Here is a 21,166-nt window from a genome sequence, read left to right as displayed (position 1 = left end):
AAGCTGAGGTTTGATCCCGCTTCGATTCAGAGAAACAAAAGAGTTGAACTCGTTCACAAAGAGGAATGCAAACACACTCTTCATCTCTTCACTGCGATTACCCATGATGAGTGTGTGAGGATTAGGACGGGCATCAGCAGACTCTCTGGATTAAGGATGATTTCATCCATGAAGCTCTTCAGAACACCTTTTCATCAGGACTTCACGTCAAAGCCCTTCTTTCTTCTCCTCCTCTTTAACAGGCACCTTGGATTTTCCTTTCACTTCCTCCTTAATCACCGTCGCTTCAGTCACTTCATAGATTTTCCCAGGGACTCCGGTTATGACACTGTAACGGACATGTGGCGAATGAGACGCTCACATATTTGAGACTGCCACGTTATTTGTGACTGTACTTTACGAGCGTGCATGTTGGAGTGCACGGTAATAGGGTTTTAATTAAAAACACGTCACCGTGATGGACGGCGGCGCTTTAATGGCATTAAAGCTCTGCGCTTGTTTCCTCCTGAGCCAGCGTGAAGGACACGAAGCCTGTAAATCTCACTGCGTCTCAGTCTAACAGAGCAGGCAGGTTTTGCTTTCTTTATTATCTCATGTGAAAACACGAAGCATTCACTGCTAAAGCATTACTTTCATGAACACATATGAAACTCTTATCCACTCTTACGAACCCGCCAGCCCTCCCACCTGTTGGGCGAGCCGCGGTGCGCCGGCAGAAGGCGGCAGCCGTTTGTTCTCGAGGCCAAACCCTCCGCCGGGTTATGAAAGAGCCCGTTCATTCACCAGTCACGCTTGTTCTCTGTTTTTCTTGTCATTCACTCTGTTTCCCACCTGGCTCGCCTCCAGACTCCCGTCAAAGCGTCAGAGTTTTATCTGTGATGTTTAATAATGATGGTTTGTTGGGTTTTTGAAGCTTTTCGCTGTTCTGGGTCGGTGCAGGCGGCGGGAGCTCCACTGACGCACATTTGAACAGGTTTGGGACGGGGATCTTCTCAGCGTCCCTCGCTCGCAGTGACCGCACCTTCAGACGGACTTGTTGTGTTTGGACCGACGCTCAGAGACGTGGCGTTGCTGTTATTTGACGTTAACCAGGCCAAACGCGGACCGAACACGTCTGTGTTTTTGTTTCTATTACGAGCGAATGGCCTCAGAGCGGCGCGGGCCGCCGGGCATGAATCACATCCTCGAGTCAAATTTATGGCAAAGTAAAGAGTAATTAAGCTCAAAATGTGTTTCAGGCATAAATTTGTCCGTATTGCGCCGGGGAAATTGTTACTCATCCGTTTAATGAACTAACAAAGTTCCAGCGGCACGCTCCGTCTCCGGAGCGCGCTAAACCCCCGCTGGTCCCTCCGACGCCGAGATGGATGGCGTTCTGCTGGCGAATGCTCGCTGTTCATCAGCGGGACGAAAATAAATACAGTTTAGACGCATTAGAGAGGAGCTGGGGATGAGATGAATGTATTACGGCGATCATCCGGAGTTCAACACGGCGTGTTGAGGCTGATAACCGTATCTCAGAATGTTCAACTCCACTGACAGCGTCATTAAACCGCCTGTTGTGTGGACGGCTGATTAATGAGGGAAAATAGTCAATAATCACTTCAGATCTGTGGAATTTTATTGACTTCTGTTACATTTTGTTTGCTTTGGCAGTTATCTTCTAATTCTTTTGAATTTTAACCTCACTGAGCACACCAGAGTGGATCCTATGTTTAGTGGGTCAATCCTCCAAATCCGTTTTGTTTGGAAGTCTAACAGTGTAATTCCAGCAGTTTACACGGCTGCAGTGGACTGTGGGATGTGGACTGTGGGCGTAAACTGGAGGGCAAACCCAAAGGACAGTGTGAACTCTGAGAGAAAGGCTGTGAGGCAGAACCGAGCCATAAGGACCTGTAAATTAAAACAATGGGCTGGTTTTGGCCCACAGGCCTTATGTTTGCCACCGCTGGTCTGTGGTGAGCTCAGAGCGGCGGCTGCAGCGTCCTGACGTCTTGTGAGACGTCTCCGATGGGTCCATACCAGGAGTCACATGAGGAGAATAGTATCGATTGCATTCAGCTCGCGGCTCCACGGCGGGTCCAGCCCGACCCGGCTCGCCGCTGCACGTCACAGGAACAGTGCAGGCCACACTCTGTGTGTGTGTGTGTGTGTGTGTGTTCACTACAAAAACAACCCAGAGCGCCCACTAGTGGACCAACATGAAAATGACACCGTTTTTGTTTCTACAGTTTCCATGGAAACAGACATAATTTTTCTTTTCCGGAAAAAAATAAAAAAATAAAACAATGCATTGGGGTGTGTTTGTGTCCGTCTCGTCCAAATGGAGCGGTGTGTCCGTTTCCTCTGCTCATGGTGCTGTCTGTGTTGGTGTGTTCCTCCAGGAGCATTTCTAACTCAACCCGGCGAGCTGTCACGCCGCACACGGCTCTTTGCGGAGTGTTTTGTCGATGTCCGTCACGCCGGACTCGGCGCTGAAGCTCACCTCGGCGGCCCTGATGTCAACACACACTGACTCTGACTCACATTCAGCCTCAAGAGGAGCTGCAGTTTGTCATTAACCAGCTGCTTTACTCTCTGGTTACTGATTGTTTTCCACAGCTCCTCTCTCCACACCGCCTTCATACAATGCTACCATTCATATTGCTCAAAGTCCTTCTTAACTTAACATCAAGACGTCTTTTAAATGTGGAGTTTTGTTCATGTAGATTAGAAAATATGATTCAAAATTCATTGAGTCATGTTTAAAGTTAATGATTTTATCTTTCAGTGTTTGCTCAAAGGGTTGATTTGTTATTGCCTTGCATTATTAGATTATTAGTGAAACAGATAACGCTGTTTGCTCATCACTGCCCCCTACAGGGAGGCAGAGGTACTGACTGCACCGTTTCATTAAATAGTTTAAACACAGGTGAAATGCTTTTCCTCCAGAGAGTGAAGATTTATGATGAATGTATCTGTTTATTAGATTAATAAACCCGAAGAATGCAGAAAGATGTGCTAAAACCAAAAACTAATCCCAGTTTGTGTGAGATGATATAATCTGAGGTGAGGTTCATCTCACCTCAATATTTGAACAGGAATTACACAAGTTTGGCAATTTTAATTGTAAAATAAATTATTGAGATTATTAAAAACATTAAAAAAAATACATTTACACCACAATCCACATTTTATTTAACTGATTGTTTTGCTCAAATCTGTGTCTGTCACACGGGTTATAATAATCCACGTTTACACTGCTGTGTTGGTTCACCCCAATGAAGGAAAGAGGACGTTTCCATCGGCTCGTGGAGCCACAGGCTCAGGTGGAAGCATCATCTGGAGTGCATGAGGGCTGACGGATCCCGGGGGTCCGGGTGACGGGCCCTGTCTGAAGGAAACCCTGCGGCCACCGGCGGGTTCACGAGACGGACGGGAAGAAAAACCCAGCAGGGTGCCTGTCTCCACGTGATCCGCATGCAGCGGCGATCCACACAGTCGTGGTTACAGCAGCTCAAAATGTGTGTTGTCAGGTTCTCACGCCACTAAAATCTGTCTGCAGCCGCAGAGACTCAGGAAAACCATTTGATCCATAAACTTAGTCTGAAGATCATAAAAGATTCGGATTCCCTCGAAGCTCGAGTGTAAAAAACTGTAAATCTAACACATGTTCATGAAGTGACTGAGAGTGGATGGTGGTCAGAATAAAGTGATGAGCGCTGCCTGAATGGATCCAGCCTCGGCTCCGTTCAGCCGCAGAGATTCAGGTTTTATTGTTTTTCTAACGGGAATAAAGAGTCTGAGCAGAGCAGATGTCGCCTGCACAGATTACACATGACATGAGAATTACGTACAAAAACTAAAATGCACAGTTCCCTCAGCTGATTTGAAGTGTGCTTCTCTGTTGTAGGGGTGCAAGACTCTCATCAGGAGAAAGTGATCACAGTGTCTGGAGAGGGAATGATCCACAGCCCAGACTTCCCTCACACCTACCCCAGGAACACGGCCTTGGTCTGGAGACTGGTGGCGAGCAGCAACATGAAGATCCAGCTCACCTTCGACCAGCGCTTCGGTCTGGAGGATCCCGAGGACGGAATATGCAAGTAAGAGAGCACGCGCAAACTGATCTGAGAAAGAATAAAACAAATCTGTGTTTTTAGAAATAGCAGCGTGTCCCCCCTCGCCGCCTGCTCCCTCGGCTGACATGTCACGCGCATTTCGGTCGGAGGTTAAGAGACGCGTCCCGTCGCCACCGCCGTCCATCTTGAAAGATTTACAGCGGGAGTGTGGCCATTTGTGAAATTGCTTCTGGCCCGCCGTGGCAGCTTGTGAATATTGAAAACCCAGAGTGATTTGTTTCAGCCCAGATGACGCGGTGGCAGCTCGTTCTGAACGGACTCAATATTTCCAGCTGCTTATAGAGCGACTTTCAAGATGTGAGGCAGATAAAGGTGAATATGATCAGGATTCCAGTTTAAACGTGGTTTCTTGTTTCTGCTCGGTTCATCCCGGGCCGCAGGTCAGCGTGCTCCACATGAGTCCCAGTTCCTCAGACTGGTTTGTGAGGTGGAGCCCAGACAGGGGACGATGGAGAGGACCTGGGGGAGGGTAACCTCACTCCTCACTCCTGGAGAGCCCCCTAATGGAGGAGGGGAGGAACAGCGAGCTGATGTTTCACACAACGACACATTATCTTATTTAGGATGTCAGATAACATGTCAGGAAGCTCTAAAATGACATGGCTGTGAATATATAATCCTCTGTAATTCAGGGGAATAACTCACTGACGGCTGAGGCGTCTGTCTGAAATTAGGATCACTTGCTGCTGATTTAATTCTGTAAAGTGCCGCCGTCCCGCATTCCTGCCCCGGTTCCACGTTTCGCTCGGCGTGTCTTGTTTTTATTGGCCGTCGACTGAAAACAGAGCGAAACAACAGTGTGCGAGTAATTTAAGGCGCCCCGGCACACCTGCCATCCTGCCGGTGCCGGCTGACGGATGAGGTTAATGTTTCTGCCGGAGCGTCGGGGGGGGGGCTGTGCAGATTGACAAACCTCTGCCTTTACAAGACTGCACTCGTCAGCGGCCTCGGAGAAAAACCAGGGCAAGACAATAACAACATCCCTGTCCGGGGTCACGCGAGTCATCGCCACATCTCCCGTTCCGCCTCCAGCCATTTTTCATCCCCTCCCAACCTTTCCAAACCCTCCACCGAAGCCCGGCAGGTTCTGATCGGATCCCCAGATACGCTCTCCTGGCAGGGGAGGCAGGCAGATGAATGCGGCGTGCAATCACAGGCTTCTCTCTGTCCCACATTCACAAACACGCCAGCCTCTGGCTCAGGCTTCATCTCTCATGTATTCAAAGCGAATTTGCAGAATTCCCCCACGGAAAGCGCCTCCGCTCATCCTCCTTGTTTTCCACGCACTGCATAACAGAGGCGCCGTAACGCCGAGTCCGGTGGCCGAGGGGACGCAGCAGACGCCCTGGTCTCCGGCGGCCGGCCCGAGGCTACGAGTCTTTAGCAGGGATGAGAGCGGCGGCGGAGGCCGACGCTCATATGCTATTCCGTTTGGTGTGTGGCGACGATGAAAAGCGTTCTTAGCGAATCCACCGGAGGAGCGGCGGACTGGAGAGGCAGCTGGTTGGCATGGCAGCAGAGTCGTGCCTGACGGCTCCCAGACAGGACCGCTCGCCGCTCTGGAAGCAGTGTTTGGGTTGCTAATGTGCATCATCTCCATGCCTGCTACTTTATGCATTAGTAATATACGGGGAGGAAAGTGTGCAGGTGAACACTGTGAATATTAAGCACAGTCGTCTCTTCTGAGAGGGGCTCTAACTGTAACACACACACACACACACACACACACACACACACACACACACACACACACACACGCACACACACACACACGGCGTCTCTGTTGTCGTCGTCCTCGTCTCTGTGGCGGCGGACGCGCTTCGGTGTGTGTGTCAGTGCATTTGTAAATCGGAGAAACCGCTGTTCGACATGGCGACGCTGAACACATGGCGGCGTGTTCTGATCAGGGCGCCGTGCATTATTGATGAGCCATCTGTCAAAGCCGTCTGAAGGACGGCTCCGAATGAGGCGAGCTTCTGAAGACACACACACACACGAAACCGCCATTTCTACAAGTTAAGCAAGCGCGTGTTTCGCCACTGTGTGATTATATAACATTTACTCAACTGACCTTCGAAATCAGTGGTTTCCGCGAAGCGCTTCTACAGCTCAGGCTAACTGGGAACAGGATGGATTAGATGTAGAAACAGATTTTCTGCAAGGGCATCAATAAAGTGTTCAGTAAAAGTGTTCATTTTCTTTAAAGAGACATATCGGATATTTTAAACTTAAAGCATCTAAGACAGAAGGAATAGGTTAACTCTTGGTTTGAAGTGAAGGTAGAAGCTAACATAACAAAAACAATCTGTTTATGTGTCAGACAACAAACCTTCTGTATGCTTTTCCAGTCGATACATCTATTGACGGCCCCCACCATTTCAGTTTACTCAACATCACAGAAATCCCTTTTTTCTAGCGTCGCTCACGTCCCTTCGTGTTGTTTTATTCAAACCAGCTTGAACTGAATCTGTCAAGTCTGTGCAAAAGGTAAACAATGTCCCTGAAATCCAAATATCCGAATTGGCAGCGCTGGATGAGAGGTTCGCGTGCCTGTTGACGCAAATGGCCGAGCGATTAATCCCAGACTGCGAAGAGTCGGGGGAACAAGGCCTTATTGAGCGCACGGCAGCCACCGGTCGCACGCGCGAATAAATAATACAGGCTGAACTCCTGAACTCCGGTCTGAAGTGCTGAGGTCGGTCAATGTTAGCGTTGGCACGGCGGCGGCGTTTGGAGCGTTTCCATGTGCTTCTGCACTTCATAACGTTTGATGGTGTGAACGATCGGCGGTGTGGATGGAAGAGACTGTCATGCTGCTGCAGCAGAGCAAAGTCAGGAGTTAAAAGAAAGAAAAAAGAACTGTCCACAAACTGAGAAAGAGGCTAAAATTTCACTAACGTTTGATCATTTTAAGTTATGGTCCCAGTCAACAAGTAGTTTCTGTTTGACTGATCACATAAAGGGCTTTAACAGTGGATGGATGGATGGATGGATGGATGGATGGATGGATGGATTGGTGGGTGGATGGATGGGGACAGGACTATGATGATACAAAACCCCCGTTTCCTGGTTTCAGTGAACTTTCAGGACATAAAACTGTGTGTTGTGATGTTTTCCATTTTATCACATGAATACATGAATCATAAATCCGTCTCTTTTCCACTTCAGAATTGGATTTCACCGTGTTTGTTTTGTTTTAGATGAGTCAATTCCATTTTCCACATTTTCCATGTAGATATTTACTAGAAAACAGATTAGATTAATGGGAACGTGTTTATGAGGAGAGTTGTTCTGTTTGGTTTGATTTCAGGTAATGTTTTGCTTTTAACTCACTTTTTATTATTATTGACACAGAACTCTGAAGGTTAATGAAGCAGCACAGTAAACAGGCAGACAGTTTCCACTTTATTTCTCTTTATCTAATCCAACTGATGAATGGAGGGCCCATCGAATCCCTCACAGAGAAGGAAAATGTACCTCTGATGATTTATTTGTTGTTTTTTTTAATGACGCTCTGCCTTGTTTTTGCTCAGAGAAGCTTGACTGATGCCACCGCTGTCACTTTCTTCAGCTGCTTCGACAGTCAGTCGTCAGCCGTTACCTTCCGAAGCAGACGTGAGCTTGACCCCCGTGACCTTCTCCTGCTCTCTCCGTCTCTCCAGGTACGACTTCGTGGAGATCGAGGATGAGAAGACGCTGCTGGGCCGCTGGTGCGGCTCTCAGTCCGCACCGTCCACCCTCGTTTCCAAAGGCAGCCAGATCAGCGTGCGCTTCGTCTCCGACGAGTATTTCCCCTCCGAGCCCGGATTCTGCATCCGCTACTCCCTGCTGCCGGCGGTACGTAGCGTCAGCGTGTTGCTCTGCCTCTGTCTTAAAGTTCTCCACGAACGCACAATTAAGCTAATTTGCTTGTTGCACGACACGCCGCCTTCATTTGCAATTATCCATTTCTGCTTATGTGTGCCCACGGTTTGGAGCATGGTCGGGGGGAAATGAGGTGAACATCTGCCACCTGCACTGTCGTTTGTCTGAGTGATGAAGAAGCACACAGAGAAACATGCAGTTCTCACACCGTGCAAACTTAATTAAAATGAGCCATGAAGACGACAACCTGGCTGGGAAAACCACAGCGCCTGAGTTTTAAGCCTTAACTTAGTCAAAAGAAAAAAACCTCCCTGAAGGAAAGACTTGAAGCCGGTCGTCCCCCCTCCATGACAGATCCAGAAACAAGAAAAACAAGCGCCCTGACCTCTGACCCCGTCTGAGGCTCCGGGCTGATGTGTGTGACGGATGAGACGTTTCGGTGTCTGATAGCGTGGCATCGGACTGAAATGGAGAAAATAAGTGGCCTCGCACTCACAAAGTGGCGGGCTGACCTCTGGGAGGGATTCGTTCAAGCCCCCGAAATGAAAGACGGAATTAAAGACTTGGGGAGCTATCTGTGCGTTCCATCAAACACACTGCGTTCCTCACAAAAGCCCACTTCACTCTGATACACGTGTTATTCCGCTCGGCGCTGGATGCTGAAGCGTGTTCCTGGCAGAAACACTTTCTTCCCTTCCTGTTGTTCTCCTCCGCTCGTCTCTTCCTGTAACGGAGACGATAATCACCAGTTTGAGCAGTTCCGACCTAATCTTTGTTTCCGTTCCCCGTTTAAACTGCAGGCGCACGGAGTGCGTGCACAAAGCTGACAGTCATAAAACATCCAGGAGGAAGGCGGCGAGCTGGTGTGCGGAGCGCGATCGTGTGTGTGTGTGTGTGTGTGTGTGTGTGTGTGTGCGACTCTGTCCTGTGAGAAAAGACGAGGCTAAATATCAGCGGGTTGACTTTAAGGGTAATTTCAATTTCATCCTGCTCATGTTCCTTTAATGTGGCTTCTGTGGCTCGGCGTCGGTCACGCCAACGCTGCTCTCTCCACCTCCACAGTTTAGATCCAGGGAAATAATGAGCCTGGAAATAGAGCACGGGAAGGGAAACAAATCCCGTGATGCTGATGCTAACATGTCAGAAAAATATCCCGGTTTGTAAAACAGGAAAGGAGGGAAACGGTCTGATGAGATGTTTGGGGAAAAAATTTCAAAAGATGATAGAAGAGAAGGTGTTTTTGTCCTGATTACAGCCGTCAGGAGACAAATCCATTCATCGAGTGGAATTACAGACATAAAACAAACACACTGTTTTGTTTTTGTAGTAAATTTCTTACTTATCCTACCTTAAAAAAGGAAGTATTTGTCATTTTTCCAGAAAAAACACAAATTTTGATGTGATTTTAGCCGAAACAGCTGAATCCCTGAACAAAAGTTTGAATACACTTTACACATGGAATTCTCTGCACATTATGATGTGTTTTTGTGTGTGTGTATGCGCTCCCAACAGCACATCAGCCTATACAGAACACACAGTGTGTAGAGAGACGCTACACACTGTGCTGTGTACAGTAGACTGAGGGACCGAGCTGCTAATGAGCCAATCAGTCACTCTTTGATCATGTTTAGCATGTAGCACCACTGGTGTGTGAGCCGGGAAACTCTTTAGCATGTAGCATGTAGCATGTAGCACGGTTCAGAGTTACGTGATGAGCAGCTAAGCTAACGAGCGACATCGTGTCAGCGTCGGTTCATCCATACATTTAATACTTATATAACTAGACGTTTTTCCCTTGAGCTGGATCTGCTTTCAGAATATGCTCACACAAGTATTCTCTGAAAAATCTCCCAGAGTTCCCTCCTTTGTTCTTCTCCCCGCTCGTCTCGTTCTTCTTCCCTCGTTTCAGAGATCTTCAGACCACACATGCACAGCCGATCCCTTCATCCCGGAGATGAAGCGGAGAGACGGCCGCCGTGTTTTAACCTGTCATGTTGCGGATCTGTTCTCCTGCTTTAAGTAAACTCCTCATTAATCCGGGACGGCCCGCTGCGCCAGCACGCCGCCGAGGTTACTGTTAGTGCTTTTCATTCACGCTGCAGCCTCTCTTTGTGCCTCAAAGCCTTGATTTCTCCCCGTGTGTTTTCAGAATATCAGTCCATGCTCCTGTTGTTTTCAGAGACTCTCATAACAAATCAGAGCTTCGTGCTGACAAAGGTTTATATACCAAAATACAGAGATAAAGCCATTCTGTCACAAAAGTGCCCATTAAAAACTCGTCCTCGTGTCAAAAGCTGGTTGTTCTTGAAATGTTTTGATAAGCATGTAAGAACTTTGCAGACTCGAGTGAACAGTTTTATAATATTAACTATAATAACATATTTCCATTAGGCAGTTGAGAAGTGTTTTTATTAATGTGTTTCAGTGACTCTACTCTCACGACTGATGGACTTTAAGTTAGAGGAAGATGCTCCAAACCAGGGGTGTCAAACATAAGGCCCATGGGCCAAAGCAGGCCCATGAGAGGCTCCAATCCGGAAAATGGTGAAAATTTCAAAGAAATGATCGATTTTTTAAAAATAAATTTCTCAACAGTAGAGACACAACACCAGAGTTGGGGCCCGTTACTCAAAAAAGTAAAGAGTTACCCGTTACTAGTTACTTTTGAAAAAAGTAGTGCCTTACACTACTTGATTACTCCATGGAAATAGTAACGAAGTTACACTACTCGTTACTGCGTAGTGCTCCGCGGAGCTGTGCTCCCTCATCTCTCTCTGCGGAGCACTGCGCATGCGCAGATCTGTGTGTATCAAAACGTTTTTTTTTAACAGATTGAAAAGAAAACACGTCTTTTAAAATGTTTTATAACCATTTGGATTTACTTCACGTGCTAATACGCCGTCCCCTGGACCACTGGAAGGAGTATTTTGTCCATTTGCCTAGTCCAGCTCTGATTGACTTCCAGCTGAGCTTCGAGCTAGTAGTGCCGTTACACTACTCGTTCCCATCAAAAGTAATTTGACTACTTGTAACGCTCGTTACTTGTCGTTACATACCCAACTCTGCACAACACTGCTGCCATGACAGCTAACAGACTAGCATTAGCCTCAAAGCCATGCTGTCGGGGGGTTGAAAAAACATGCAGAATGTAGCAGCAAGAGGAGAAGTTTCAAGGACATTTTGGGCCAGAAGTTTTCATTAAAACTGGTTTTATGTTGCGATTGTTTTGACTTTTGGTTGTAATCATTTGTTTTTGTTAAAATATAGACATTTTCGTCACGTATACTCATGTCACAACAGATAAAAACATGGAAGTTTAGATTTACAGGTTATTTTGGCAGCATTTTACCCACTGAAGATCAAACTGGTCTGCATGTGAACTGAAAAGTGTTTGACACCCTGGGGCTCCAGTTTAGATGCTCACCATTGAAAATGCATTTCCATGCTCATCACAGTCCAGTGTGAGGATCTGATTTCAGATCAATACGACGTCTGAGCAGCGATCGCCAGATGAAAGCACTGAATGGGTTGTAACTTTTGAAATGGAATGACGCCGCCTCAGAAACCGTCCCGTGAAATGAGAAACCCAGTTTTCCTTCCATATTCCCACTGTAGAAGGTGCGGAAGCCGTGAGATGGAGGGGGGGCGCTTTGCCCCGTGTGCAGGTCGGCTTTGAACTCTCCTCCGCGCTGGAACAGCCCCGCTCTGTTTCCTCTGCGGTCAACCAGCAGCTACTGAAGCTCCTGCCACGCAGGGGCCAGCACTTTAGTTTATATTTAAACAAGCAATAGTTCCTCCACACCACTTCCAGGGAATGGAAGAAGGGGGGGGGGGGAATAAGAGCCGCTCTGTAATTCACAGGAAGAGACTTCAGAAAACGCGGACGGGGTTGTTAAAACAGAGAAGAGAGGGAGGCTGTTGAACGGAGCGTCGAGTGGTGGGCGTTGGAAGTTGAAGGAGCAAGAGAAACATGCATCATTGTCTCTGTGAGGTCTGCTTCGGCGGAGGAGAGAGTGTTTCAGTAAACAGCGGGAGCGAGCCCGGCCTGCTAATGACTGCTGAGGCCGTGCAGCAGGCTGCGCCGGATAAAAACCCAGCTCTGTCTTTACGCAGACCTCAATTGCAGTGTGTGGCGCGCAGTGAAAGGAAGGGAAAAGAAAAACTTTCTTCACACACAACAACCATGTTGCTTTCTCAAAGCCTTCTTGTGCAGGAAGTGGTTTCTGCTCCATGTGAAAGAGGAGATACTGCGTTTTCTTTTTTTTTTTTTTTTCAAGCTCTCCCAAGATGCTATTTCAGAATTGTCATCTGAACTTAGTCAGCTCAACCTGTCATTTCAGCTCCCAGAAATAAACGCATGTGGCGCTGCTCCATAATAACAAAGACAGGAAGTCACAGCCGGAGAATGAGCTTATTCATGAGGGGGAGAAAAAGATGTTTTACAAGCTGCTTCCCTTCCATTCTGCCTCACTGGAAGCACAATACATCCATAAATGTCCTCTTTAAAGAAGATACAGGAATTTTACCACAGCATGGCTGAAATCCTGTTATTCACTCACTTTGGACTTAATTTGTACCAGATTAGTAGCTGAGGAACAGTTCAGTTTGAGCCTATTCTTGACAGAGTGTAAATAAACTTAACAACCAGCTTCTGAAAAGGTCCAAGAATCAATCAGCATCGAAGCCACCAGAGACTCGATCCGTAAACCTCTACAGCTTCCGTCCATTTAGAACTGCCACGGTTTCTCACCAGCATTTCAGGGAAGAGGAGAAGCTGAACCTGCAGCTTTGCAGCTCGACGTCTGGTTGAGCTTCAGTCAGGTCGGGTCCTCAGGAACAGACGGCGCTCCGTCACCGCGCCGCGTCTCTCTCTGGTTTCTGGGGGGTTTGTTCCAGGATGTACTGAACTCGTCATGTCAGCATCAACTTCCACCAAATGTGAAAAAGCTTTCAGTTCAGCTCCTGCTCTTGGTTTCTGCTCAGCTGGACTCAGAAACAAAAGGCAGGAGCCAGGTTTGACCAAGGCCTGTCGGGGGGAATTAAAATCTGTTTTTCACTCTGTTTTAACTTCTGTTTGAACACGAGACAGCTGTTCTCCTCAATACTGACAGGAGTCTTACATATTGATGCATCTATAGATTCAAAGAACATGCTGTAAAATTTATGCTGCAAATTCTTCTTGTAAATCTGATTTATAACACATTTTTGCAACTGTTATATAAAGTAATGCCTACTTTTTACAAAAATATGTTGTTACCAATTGACATTTTAGGCTACAAATGGTGAAATGTGTGTGATTGCAGTCAGTTTAGAACCTCTAAATACATTTTTGTGATATAGACATTTGACATACGGGAGGATTTCTACTTTTCAGAATTGTTAAATGTGATAAAGGCATCATGTCATTTCATCCTTCTTCTATTCTCAATGTCCAGCTGGGCGTCACAGAGCCTGGATGAACATTATCACTCTGCAGAGGAAGGCCTGAACTCTAATGAGGAATATCGATTAGACCATCATTTCATATTAGAATGAATCATCTGGAGCTCCGGTGATCTTCCTGTTCAGGATCAATAATGATCCAGTGTATCCGTCACCCTTTCTGCTTCGCTCTCGCTCTGTAAAGAGCTCCGGTTGAACTTCTGGTGGTCCATTAAGTCCTTCGCTAAACGGGAGCTGTGATCTGCTTCTCGCAGCTTTCCTGATGCGTCTCTCCGGGGTTGGGCGTCTTTATTTGAAGCTGAGCTTGCAGAGCGCCGCTAATTGGGCGAGCGTTGCACCATCGACATTCACAAGCTGTTAATGGCTTCCAGTCGGCGCTGTTAGCTACTGCCGCGGCCGGGCTAATCAGAATCGCAGCTCTGAGAACACGGCTTGCTTCGGCAAAAACCGCCGTTCCGCTCTGAGCGTACAGAGCTGCCCCCCTTTCACATTCGCGTCTGCTTATCTCAGTCGGTGCCACATAAAGCGAAGATCTGCTCGGTGGTCATGAAGCCAGCCTCATTAGTCTGAGGCCAGTGTGTGGCATGAGCGCAGCTGTGCGTCAGCTGCGTCTCTGCAGCCTGCGGCGCCGGCGCAGCCATGTCAAACCACCGGCGTCTGATTCTCAACATCTGAGCCGAACTGACCCACATTTTGAACGTATCTCATGCTCTGAGGCTGCCAGTGGCTCTCACTGATGTTCTGGATCGCTCATTTTCTCCAGGGTCACGAAGTCGATGCGCCCTCGGACCCGTTGCTGGGGTTGATGGCGGCGTTTTGCCATCTGTCTTAACCTCTGCTGCATGGCGGCACGGCGGAGCAGGGCGCAGTACTTCGGCCGCACAGTGAGAAACACAGTGGTAAAACTGCATTTGGAGGGAACCAGTCTCTGTAAAATGCGGCCGTTTGTGTACTCGGGATTTCAACCGTCAGCGCAGACGTTCATCTCACATTCATGATAGCGTACAGCGGCTCACTGGTAATTTGAACCGGGCTCGATTCCTGACAGGCTTGTTTCAACGATCAGGTCAGTTTCAGTGAAAACAGCGTAAACCAGAGGCGTCCAACAGATTCTAGTTCAGGAGCCACAAACAGCCCAAACTGAGCGGGACCAGTAAAACAGTGTCATGATAACCCGTAAATTTACACTCTGAAGGTTTGTGTTGGTTGTGGCTCAGAGTGTATGTGCTGAAAATGTATATTTTCACAAAAGTAAACAATAACTCCTGAAAATGGTGACAATTTCAGCTTAAAGGCAATTTTAATGAAACCCTCTGGTGGAAAATCCAGCGAAATGTTCTTTAAATTTCCCCTCTAGCTGTTGCATTATGGGTGTTTTTCTCCAAACCTCAGCTGACACCATGGCCTTGAGGCAAACACTGTACCGGTGAGCTAGTTTTCATGTCAGCATCACCTTGAACCAGCATCACCTGTCTACTTTTTACCAATTGTTTGGTGTTTTTTTGTTTTTTTGTTGGAATGGATCCTCTTGTCAGCCCTTTTGCTCCACATGCGTTAAGCTTGACTCCCCCGGTACGAACAGTACAGTTTATTTCAAAACATTTAACAGAAGTTAAAGGCAGGGTGCAGCTTGTATAGATTGGAATCACTGAATTATCACCTCTGAACATGCAGCAGTCCGTCTGCAGCTCGTTTTTCATCAAATGAAGTGAGACCTTTTATTAAGACATTTTCAAGTGAATGTTGAAATCTTGCCTTGGATTTTGAGGGCCTGTCTACACGACGACGGTACACGGAGACGCTGAAAACACCACTTTTCCAGAAACAAAATAATATTTCTTTTGTGTTTTGGACTGGATTCTGGACTCTTCTCACCCAGCTGGGACACGATTCCCGGAGTGGTGGTTTTTCAGCTTTTGGGCCCAGCTGCCAGCCGCCGATGTTTTCAGCCCTCCGCAGCATTTTATTTTCCCCGAGTGTCACAGCGGCGCCTTCTACCTGTCAGTCACAGGAGATCAGAGCGAGCGGGGAGCTGACATGTCGGACAAACGCGGCGTCACAGCTCGGAAAGGTTTAACAGATTAGCCTCTTTTTCTCCTGGGAAGAGCGACGCGCCGGGCGCCGGGCTGCCGGAGAGACGAGCGCCGGAGAACAGACGCTGGAAGCAGGACCTTCAGGGACCGATGTTGACACGCAGAATGGGCAAAGGGACGGACGGAGACCTGATCAGATCCGACAGCACCGAAAAGAACGCCGTTATTTATGAGAGATGCTCAACTGCAAAGTTTTAGATCTTTATAAAAAGGTTTACATAGGTGGAAAGTCCGCATGTAGTCCCATCTGGTTGAGGGACTCGAGGGACTTGAGGGATCTGGTCGAGTCCAGAACGGCTCCCAGCCGGGTTTGGACAAAATATGGTGCTTTCACAATTCTAATATAACGTCAGAAACAGTCTTACAGTTTACACTGTAATGGACTGTTAACCTGTTCCACTCCCGTCCAGCATGGATCAAATGTTAGCAGTCGTGGATGTCAGTAATGATTTTGCATCCCATCACTGTATTTGTCATATTTGCCATGTGTTGATTTCGCAGCAAGTAAGAGAAGTTTTAACCTGGAGGTTTTCTTTTCATTGTGCTGCCCTGCTTCCTCTCATCTTCTCATTTCACAGTTTGAAATTCTTTAACAACAAACTAAAAATCATATTTTCATCCTGAATCTTGAGTGAATGTGAGCTTGCTGGCTGCTCGCCGGACTCTTCGGCTGAAATATTAATGCGTCCTGCAGAGGAGCCGGTTTGTGTTTTCCCAGCAGCTCTCCGGCGTTTGGCCAAATCCCTCCAATCAGGCAGATTTTCACCGTATGTAAAGTGTGTGTGTGTGTGTGTGTGTGTGTGTGTGTGTGAGATCCTCCGGGGTGCCGAGTCACAGTTCATCCTCACATTATCTCAGACACGGAGCTGGAATCGGCCCCGGCCGCCCCGGGCCTGCTTAAATCAACTCCAGTCCGAACCGCCGCAGCATTTAATGAGCCCAACCCAATTTAAAGCCAATATCGCACCGTGACGTGAAATGTGCCGGTAAAGAACAACACCGTCCTGCTTTTTAGGCGTAAATCTTCACTGTTATAAATCCAGACGCGGCGTAAGACGGAGATTTCTGAACGCCACAGTCCGGCTGCTGCGGGTTTCCAGAGGCAGGTGTTGGAATCGTTTCCTCTTATTTATCCAGCTGTGTTTTTAATGTGACGCCTGCCGAACACGCGTCGACGGCTTTCTGATGTTTGCCTGTGTTTCCCTGCAGAGTGTGTCGGAGCCCGGCGTCCCGGCGGCGGCGGCGGCGGCGGCGGCGCCGACCTCCCTGCAGGAGATGGAGGAGCTGTCGGAGGCCGTGGAGGAGCTGGGCACCGTGGAGGAGGTCCTGCAGTTCCTGGAGCCGGAGCGGTGGCAGCTGGACATGGAGGAGCTGTACAAGCCCACCTGGCACGTGCTGGGGAAGTCCTTCATCCACAACAAGAAGGCGCGAGGTACCAGAGGTCGCTCTGTCACGCCCGTCCCCCTCCCAGACCCCGACGAGGACCGTGTCCTCGAATGACCGCCATCTCCGTGCCGTCCTCAGGAGCCGATCTCAACCTGCTGCGGGAGGAGGTCCGCCTGTACAGCTGCACGCCGAGAAACTTCTCGGTGTCGCTGCGCGAGGAGCTGAAGAGAACAGACGCCATTTTCTGGCCCAGCTGCCTGCTGGTGAAGCGCTGCGGCGGGAACTGCGCCTGCTGCTCCCACCGCTGCTTCGACTGCCAGTGCGTCCCGCTCAGGGTCACCAAGAAATACCACGAGGTAGAACCCCCCCCGCCGCTCTGCGTGCCACGTTTACTGTCTGTCCGATCCGCCGTCTCGCCGCAGAGTGACACAAAAGGCTTCAAATCTCTTCCTTTTTCCACAAAGGTTAGACTTTAAAACACATTCTGAGCGAACATCAAACATCAGATTATGAAACGTGACTGTGATTTTCCTCCCGCTCGGTCCCGGCTTTCATAAATGTCTGCTGCAAATTTGTGGTTTTACCTTTTCTACATTAAATCAAAATGACTTTTACATCCACAGAGGCTTTTAAAACTGTTTTGCCAGACTCCCATTATTCAGCCAACGTACAAACTTTATTCGCCAAATAATGATTCTTGACAAAACATCCTTTTTTCCCATGCATTCCCATTCACTGCCCTTTAACCTGCGGTTTCAATTACACAGTAGTTAAAAGCTTAAAATGTCCAGATGGATTAAAATGTTCTTTATGCTGCTGGTGATGAACTGTCCAGGTAAAATCCAACATTTTCTGCTCCTGCAGCTGGAAGGCTTTACTGTTTTTTATTTGATTATCAAATGAATGCAGATATTTGTGGCTGTGGGAGCTGAACGTGTTAAAAGCTGTGATAGTCACAGTTTGAAGCTTTGGAGAGCAGGGATTCACGATCTCTGTCGTTTACGTGGAAAAACATTTTTACTTGATCGTCGTGTAAACAGGACCTGGCCGGCGTCAGCAATGGCTGTGTGCCAAGACTTCCTGCTGTTTCCAAAAAAACTTCAATTTTGAACTGAACTGAACATTAGAATCATAGTTTTCATCAACTCTATTGATTCCACACTGTTATCCTGAGGCATAAAGCAGCAGCACCAGCATCCAAAATGAGGAACCTGAGTGAAAGAAATGATGCTAGGTGGATTTGGGGTTTTGTTTTACGCAGTGAAATGGCTTTCTTACGTTTGACTTATAACATTCTCTTTTTTTCGCTCTCTCTTTTTTTTTTTACTTTTATCCAAGTTTTACCTCAGTAAAAACTCATCATTCCAAAGATTTTTCACAGAAAGTATATGTAATTTAGCTTAAATGAAAACTGCTCTTTTTCCACCTCTGGTTATTCTAATGAAATTATCTGAAGCGATTTCACCTTTTTTAATGAAATACATAAGGAGGACCTTTTTTGTTTCTTGGTAGGGAAACTGAATAATTGTTGCTTCTTTGTCTGATTCAGGGGCGTCAAACTCCTTTGATGAATGATAGCATTAGAATCTATAATTGACTACATCCTGAAATTTGTGGTGTCCAACAAAGTATGAGTATATCAATACCTTCATATTTACTGAATTGCTCTTTTGCAGAACATGACGAGCCTGACATGTGAATAAAAAACTATGAATTTATCAATATTCTACATCATGATACATTTTTATTACACTATTTACATGAAAATTGTTCATATAATGAGACTGAGTTATTCTAGAAATGATCTTTCATATTGACACGTTTCTGTATCTGAGTATTGATCCTGATCAGCTGAACAGATTCTCATGGTCCAGACTGAAGTGCGCCCCCGGTGGTCCAATAGCTGTGTTGCGGCTGAGTCATGATTTCTCACAGCTGGTAAATTTGATCTCGCCGGCGGGACTGGACTCGGTTTTGGCCCGTTTGACTAACTAATTGAATCCTGTATGAAGTACAGGGAATTAGCCTTCATCTGTTCTTCAACCTGAAACCGAAGCGGAGCCGCTTGTGAATGAAGGTGTTTGACGTGTGTCGTCCTGCCGCCCAGGTCCTGCTGCTGAAGCACCGCAGCGGCGCCCGAGGCCTGCAGAAGTCCCTGACCGACGTGCCGCTGGAGCACCACGAGGAGTGCAGCTGTGTGTGTAAAGACGACTGGGACTGACCCGACACACCAGAACCGGACCTCCGCTCACCGATCGGCGGCTCGTCCGCCTCCACGGGGAAGCTAACGACATTCCCCCTTAATCCTGTTGTCCTCCGTCTAATTGGACGAAGCAGAACAGACCGGAATCTAATAAATCCTCTGAAGGGATGCGACTGCTGTGGAATACCAATGCTGTGCTCTGAGAGGCAGAAATTCACTGGAGCGTATCTGAACTGTTGCTCATGAACTCCGAGGACTATTTTCTCCAGCTTGCTGGAGATAAGAACGTCGCCTCCTCTTCGCGAGGTCTTTTTTTAAAGTTGGCTCGGTGTGGGCCGACGGTGTCACGGAAAATGGGAGCCTCTTTGTTGGAGTACTCTTTTATTTTTTATTTCTCTAAGTGAGCCGGCTGCAGCTGCCTGACTCCCTCAGCTCCTCTATTATTACCATCAAGGCAGAGAAAGGTGCTTTTTATGAGCAGTCGTTTTCCTCCGCTCCTCTCTTGTTTTACCACAGATTTAATCTGAAGCAAATGCCGCCACAGCGCAGCTGAAACGTATCACTAATGAGACTGCAGTATGTGTAAATACGTCTTTCTTTTCTTCCCTCTTTCCTGTGCTTTTCTTCCTTTTCTACCAAAGATTCTCACGGAGAACAGAAAGTTGCACATGTTGAGTCATTTAGGCAGCGTTCAGTCAAACATTCAAAGTCTTTGATCGATCCATCTCAATTCTAAATGTGCAGGAATGTCTTGAATTTTTGACATGGTTTTGAATATTTATTTGTTTAATGAAAGGGAATTTAGGTCCAAGACGCCATGTTTGTTGTATTTGCTGCTGTACAGTAGTATTAGCCTGCATCGTCCTTGTTAATCTTTCTTTTCTTTTTTGCCAACATTGTTTGTTTTTGCATTTTCTGTATGCCATAGTTATTTATCTCTACTTTTGCAAGAACAGTTTGTGTATTTCATAGTACCGAGCATCAACAATAAATTCTTCCGTTTCTAATTTGTGGTGAAATACTTTTTAAAATGATCTAAATCAGCATGTAACCCAACACACACAGTACTGCTGTTACTGTTGTGTGGATTCGGCAGCTTAATCCTAATAAATGACACAGATCAGGATTCAACTAGTCCCGTAATTTTGTATCTAAATAAAGCTGTATAAAAAAAACTGAAATCTGTGTAAACTGAATGGCAGCAAACAGTTTCTGAGTGCAGAGATAAAAAATAAAATGACATAGTCCTGATGTGTTTTCTGTAAATTGATCAAATTGTTGATGTGCTACATCTGATTCAACTATTTTTTTTTACAAGAATCATACATTTCGTTGATATAAAGGCTTTACATCTGCATGATTTTTCTGCAAGGTTTTCTAGAAAAAACTCACCAAATAGAAATGACAATGCCAAGCTATATTTGAAAACATGAAAATCAAGACTGAGGTATTGCATCCTCTTATTCAGCTGCAGAAGCAGCTGATGATTTAGAAAACGTAAAAACAGCCCATCATTTGGAGGGTGACAGCCTGCAGGATGAGTTCATGATAATCAGACAGTCTTCATCAAGGAAACAGGACTGGAATGAAATGGTTTCCTGTCTAGAATCCCACATGCATTTCAACTTGATTCTATGTTGTTCTGGTTTTAGGTCGCGTTCACACCACAACGTTTTAAAGTGGCGACAGCGGTGGCTGCTCCAAACAAAGTTTGTAATTTTTACTTGAAAACGTCGTGAAGCGGGGAACTCATTTTCCCGCCTGGTTTCCTGCTTGGTGAAGCGCTCTGTCCCCTGATCCCTGGGTCTTGCTGCTCTTTGTGTGTTTTTTCCTCTCATCTGTCCTGTTCAGCTGCCTGTCGCTGGAGTTTGTATCAGTTATACTTTGTTTTTTGATCTTCTTAAAATGAAAATAATTTTTGGGGGATTTGTAACTGCATTAAAGATCAACTTTTGCTTTCACTTCTGCGTTCAGGCCCTCTGAGTCTACAACAGCCCCCCGTACAGAAAGAGAAGGATGAGAACTCGAGACAAAACCACATCAAGAATTTCTGACCA

At 46.9% G+C, this 21,166-nt stretch overlaps 1 protein-coding gene across 1 annotated transcript in view; it reads left to right on the top strand.

The window, feature by feature from the left end:
• pdgfc (platelet derived growth factor c) overlaps positions 1-20,143 on the top strand; it is a 49,549-nt gene extending 29,406 nt beyond the window's left edge. Inside the window, exons 2-6 of the mRNA XM_030114853.1 lie at positions 3,893-4,085; positions 7,784-7,958; positions 16,730-16,952; positions 17,045-17,262; positions 19,014-20,143. Coding sequence (XP_029970713.1) covers positions 3,893-4,085; positions 7,784-7,958; positions 16,730-16,952; positions 17,045-17,262; positions 19,014-19,127 — 923 coding nt within the window. The 3' untranslated portion in view covers positions 19,128-20,143. The remainder of the gene's footprint in view (positions 1-3,892; positions 4,086-7,783; positions 7,959-16,729; positions 16,953-17,044; positions 17,263-19,013) is intronic.
• The last annotated feature ends 1,023 nt before the right edge of the window (positions 20,144-21,166 follow it).

Source organism: Salarias fasciatus, chromosome 2 (genome assembly GCF_902148845.1).
Source record: "Salarias fasciatus chromosome 2, fSalaFa1.1, whole genome shotgun sequence".
Lineage (NCBI taxonomy): Eukaryota > Metazoa > Chordata > Actinopteri > Blenniiformes > Blenniidae > Salarias > Salarias fasciatus.
The sequence above is the reverse complement of the archived record's forward strand: the minus strand, read 5'-3'. Positions and strand labels throughout refer to the sequence as shown.